Raw genomic sequence first — 5,000 nt, 5'->3', positions numbered from 1 at the left:
AAAATAATGAACTGCATTCATGTTGACAAATATATAAAAGGTATGAATGAGAATGAATATCTTCACAATACAGGAGATGTATTTGACTGGTTTCAACTTTGTCTTCGTCAGAAATACATGAATATGTATTTCTTCAAAATACAAAATATAGACATTCTTGCTGTTGGTGCAAATGTTTCTCCGTAGTTGATGTCTTTTACCTGTGAATATCTTTTGGCAAAGTACAATGCTTTATTTTTTTCTTTGCTGTTTGGTCCAGGTTTTAATTGATAAGACTCATTTTCCACCTACTGCTGTATGTGACTCAGGCAGTGTAGTAAGGTCATAGGTGTTGTTGACTTGAAGTGAAGAGATTTCCTCGTCCATTGCTTTCTTCCACTGGGGTCCCTCTGGAGATACAATAGCAACCTTATAATTCTTGGTACTGGGATATGTGACACTTGGTAGCAATGATGTATAAAGCTGTTATGTGTCACACTGGAGATATTGTTGTCCAATTCATTAGTAATGCAGTCATCTAATCATGAGGGTTTTCGTCTTTCTTGAGTTGGATATCTTCTTTCTTCACTTGCGATTTTTGCTGAAGTCTAGTCTCCACCAAGATGTCATCTTCATCTGAGGTTTGCTCGTCATTCAGTGAATCAGCTACATTGGGTAAGTTTTCCATGAACTTAATAGATCTTATTTTCTTTGCTGTTTAAGATTCTGGGAAGTAAATCAAGTAGGCTGGGCTCTGGTCATCACAGCTCACAAATATTCCTTTCTTTCTCCTGGGATCATGTTTCTTCTTCTCTTGTTCATATGCAAAACATCTTACTCAAAAAATATTCATTCAGCTGATGCTTGACCATTTTCCAGTAAGCATTTCTACCATTCAGAGTTCTTGGATTATAGCACCCATTCCTGATGTAACAAGCAGCCTTCACAGCATAACCCCACATATCTTTGGGTAATTTGGACTCAATCAGTAAACATCAAGACGTGTAAAAAATGTATTTGTGTGATCTCTCAACAATTCCACTTTGATGTAGAGAGTAGGGTGCTGCAAACTTGTGTTCTGAATTCCTAATTTGTAAATTCTGTTCCATGGTCATTTTTATATTGCCATATGGTGATGTTTCTGCTAAATATTTCTCCATAGCATGCACTGTATCACTCTTATTCTTAATGAGGGAGATTCTTAGAGTTCCTGAGTAGTCATCTGTGAAAGAGATACTGTACCTGTAACCTCCATTAGCTGCTGGAACAACAGATCCTATTACATTACAATGTACTAAAGGCTGTTTAGCAATTTTGTCTGGCTCTCTATTTCTATACTGTGTCATCATCACATGGTGCAGCTTAACTTCTCTTTACTCAAAATATGCATTCCATCAACAGTTGCTTCAAGTTTTTGCACATCAGCCACATTGCAGTGCCCTAGGATTTTATGCCATTCCTCTAGGGTGTGCTTTGCTTCTCCTAAATGTTGTTGAGATCATCCATTTGAGTTTTTGTGTAGCTTACCTTTATAAAAGTAGAACAATTTGTTTTTTTTCTACATTGTTGAATATCCTGCCATCCTTGGTAGTTAGTGAGCTGCCATTAGGTGAAAAAGTAATGCTGTGTCCACTCTTCATGGCTTTCCATACTGACAAGATGTCTTGCTTAAATCCTGGTATGCATTGGTGCATCTTTTAACACAATCCTTTTTGAGTTGCTATCTCAATCCTGGATAAAGTCTTTGACATCACCAACTCCCTGTACAGTTCCTTGCTGCCTTTGGCCATCTGCAACTTTTTGTAATGGTTTTGTGGATATGAACTCTTGAAACCACAGTCAATCATGAGTAAACTTTCATCTGCTTCTAAGTTTGATATATTGTTTTCCAATGTCACATAACTCTGAGGTACCTTCAACAGGTCGTAACCTTGATGAGTGTGTTACAAAGAAAGAGTATTCATAATTTTGTTCTTCGGTTGTGTCATTTGCAGACTAAGTTATTACTCTTCCTACATTCACTAGTACTGTGAGTTCCTGACTGATGAAATTCACACCATTTCTTACTATTCTGAGGTTTGTTTCCTCATTTAAACACACCACCTTTATAGCATTTTGATGCAAAATGGCCTGGTTTACCACACTTGAAGCATCTGTTTAATTGCACTATTACCATGGACAACCATTACTCTTTCTGTATCAGAATTTTCTCTGAGGTGATCTTCATGACCCAATAAGGCTGTCGTTAATTCAATGTAATCATATAGAGGGTTGCGTGATTAGGCACATCTACAAAATTCTTGTGCTTCGGTGGAAGGTCCTTTCAGTGTACTTGTCACTAAGAGACAATCACTAACACTCACCTGATTCTCTTAGTGCTGCTGCTATCTCTTCCAAGGACGATAGATACTCTGTAACACTGCCATCTTTAAGTCTTTTGTTTAATGACCGCCATAAAGCATACAACCTGTGGTTTGTTTCTCTCATGTAATACTTTCATAGCACTGCCAAAGCTTTCACACCGTCTCCTCTAGCTTCATGTTTTATCATGCCAAGTGATGTTCTGTCAAGATAACTTGTCAAATAACTGTAGATTGTCCTTTTGGCATCCTCCAAATTATAACCACCTGGGCGTTCTGAAGAATACCTATCAAACACGAGATGTAGTTTCATAACAAGCTAAATACCATGAAAGTGTTCTTCCTTCTTGCAAAAAGAAACAAATCATTTGTATCATATTTACTAAGTGGAAGCATTTAAAGATATTTATCTACAGAAATTTCGGGTAATGTTATGAGAATTTTTCAATTATCATCTGCTTCTAACTAAGTTAATCTAGAGTTATACATTTATAGGAATATCTGATTTAGATTACTTGATACACAGAAGGCACTAATGAGTTAGGTCTGTCATCTCATTTGGTTGTTAAACTTGTTTCTAAGTTTTGGCAATAATTAATTTGTCATATTATAAAGATTATGTTGTAGCTTAGCTACAAATCCTGCATTACATGACAACAGATACTAATAAAAACAATTAAGTTTATGAATCTTTGTGCTGACCATCAAGATTAAGCATATATATATATGATTTGTAATAAAAAAAACAGTATGGTTCCAGCTACCCTCCCCTTCAAAGACCTGCATCAAACTGCATAATTCAAAGGTTTCAGTCCTAATTCATTTAAGTAATGAATCAAAGATTACAATTTTGGTTTGATATGGATTTTGTAATAACATACTAACAACAAAAGCATAAAAACAGTTGTTTATAAATCTCTGTGTTTACCTTTAAGGATAGCTGGGCCCATAAATACCTGTTGAGGTATAATTTCTCAACAGATCTGCATTTCTGCTACTATCTCCCTCAAGGGAATACTAAAAACATGGTTATAAAAAATAATAAAATACCAACATCTGGCATCACATAAGTACATATTTTTCTAACATCTTCCTAATATATTTTAATTCTATTCAGTCTGCCTTCACTGGGGTGCCAACAACATAGCACAGATTTACTCTTCTATTACTTTTTTCATATAAAGTAGGTTTTGAAATATGTACTCCCATATTTCCTCATGCCTTGCTCTCAGCATAATAATGTTGCAAACACACACAATTTCCACATAAATGTAAGGGACAAAGTATGTGTTTGACAGCTCTGTGCCACAATGTTTTCTCATCAATGAAATTATAATGCAGGCTGCAAAAAAGCCTTAAACAAGTTACAGGACATAAAAAAATTGATTACAGTATCCCCCCTCCCCCCTCCACTTTACTCCCACAGCCATAACAAACACTTAAGATCACTCATACTGTATCATTTAACATGGATAATTAGATTTCTACCGGAATTCATCATAACAACCTCTGAATTGAAACTCTGGAGTTAAAAAATTTGGAAAACTTTGCACATTAATTTTTATTTTTTCCCCCCCAAAAAATATTGCCATCCAAAGCAATTCTCCTCACCTTAATTCTAGAGTAATTTTCCTTTTTCTTTTTCCCCTTGAAAGCTGTGCTACAGCCAGATGATGGGTAATTTTAGTAGTGGCATCTACAGCATCAGGCTTTATATCATCCCTAACACTATCACAAAATAATCAAATAACAACTCCAATAATAGACAGACTATCTAGTATTCACATGAACTAAATCTTAATATGTTTCTGGAGATTTTACTTTTTTTGCCCCTTTAATTTTGCAATTACTGAAATGAAAAGTATGGGGCGAAAAATTACTGGAAGGAATAACAAGTAAAAATTAATCAATCCAACTAAAAATAAAATCTGCACCTTAATCTACTGCCTTAAAACAACACATGGTTATGAATCAACCCAATGATGCCTGATACATGCACTTACTGTATAGTGCACATATACATGCACTTCTGGTATCAACAGGTCAAGAATGGAGAAATATTGGATCATCATGAATTTATGATGATGGTCTTGTACTAGTTCTTTGCTGCAAGCTTGCCACTGCAGAAAGGTTTGCCTTATACTTAGGTCAAAACTTAGTAGCTTAGTACTTCAATTTACTGTCATTGTCAGAGGTACCTGAAAAGAGGAAATTTGATTTGTGTATGCATTATTTATACATTCATATATACATATATATATATATATATATATATATATATATATATATATACACACACATATGTATATATGTGTGTGTGTGTGTGTGTGTGTGTGTGTGTGTGTGTGTGTGTGTGTGTGTGTGTGTGTGTGTGTGTGTGTGTGTGTGTGTGTGTGTGTGTGTGTATGTATGTATGTATGTATGTATGTATGTATGTATGTATGTATGTATGTATGTATGTATGTATGTATGTATGTATGTATGTATGTATGTATGTATATATATATACACAAACACATATACATATCAGTGAGAGTTAGTTAGAGCTAGAGGTAGCCAAAATGGAAGAAAGAAAGAAGGATAAAATGAGAGAGGAGAGGGGGAGGAATTAGGAGCAAGAAAAATACAAAGAGATACGAGAAAAAAAAAAAAAATGTGGAG

At 35.0% G+C, this 5,000-nt stretch overlaps 1 protein-coding gene across 4 annotated transcripts in view; it reads right to left on the bottom strand.

The window, feature by feature from the left end:
* Positions 1-5,000, bottom strand: part of LOC125031580 — an 18,568-nt gene that overhangs the window by 1,098 nt on the left and 12,470 nt on the right. For all 4 annotated transcript variants that reach the window (XR_007115500.1, XM_047622477.1, XM_047622464.1 and 1 more), the window contains one exon: positions 1-4,537. This exon is cut by the window's left edge and continues 1,098 nt beyond it. Coding sequence is in view for 3 of the 4 variants with exons in the window: in XM_047622477.1 (XP_047478433.1) it covers positions 4,503-4,537 (35 nt within the window). In the remaining variant the exon portion in view is untranslated. The remainder of the gene's footprint in view (positions 4,538-5,000) is intronic.

This window comes from Penaeus chinensis, chromosome 2, assembly GCF_019202785.1.
Source record: "Penaeus chinensis breed Huanghai No. 1 chromosome 2, ASM1920278v2, whole genome shotgun sequence".
Lineage (NCBI taxonomy): Eukaryota > Metazoa > Arthropoda > Malacostraca > Decapoda > Penaeidae > Penaeus > Penaeus chinensis.
Note: the sequence above shows the minus strand (reverse complement) of the source record. Positions and strands in the feature narration are given on the sequence as shown.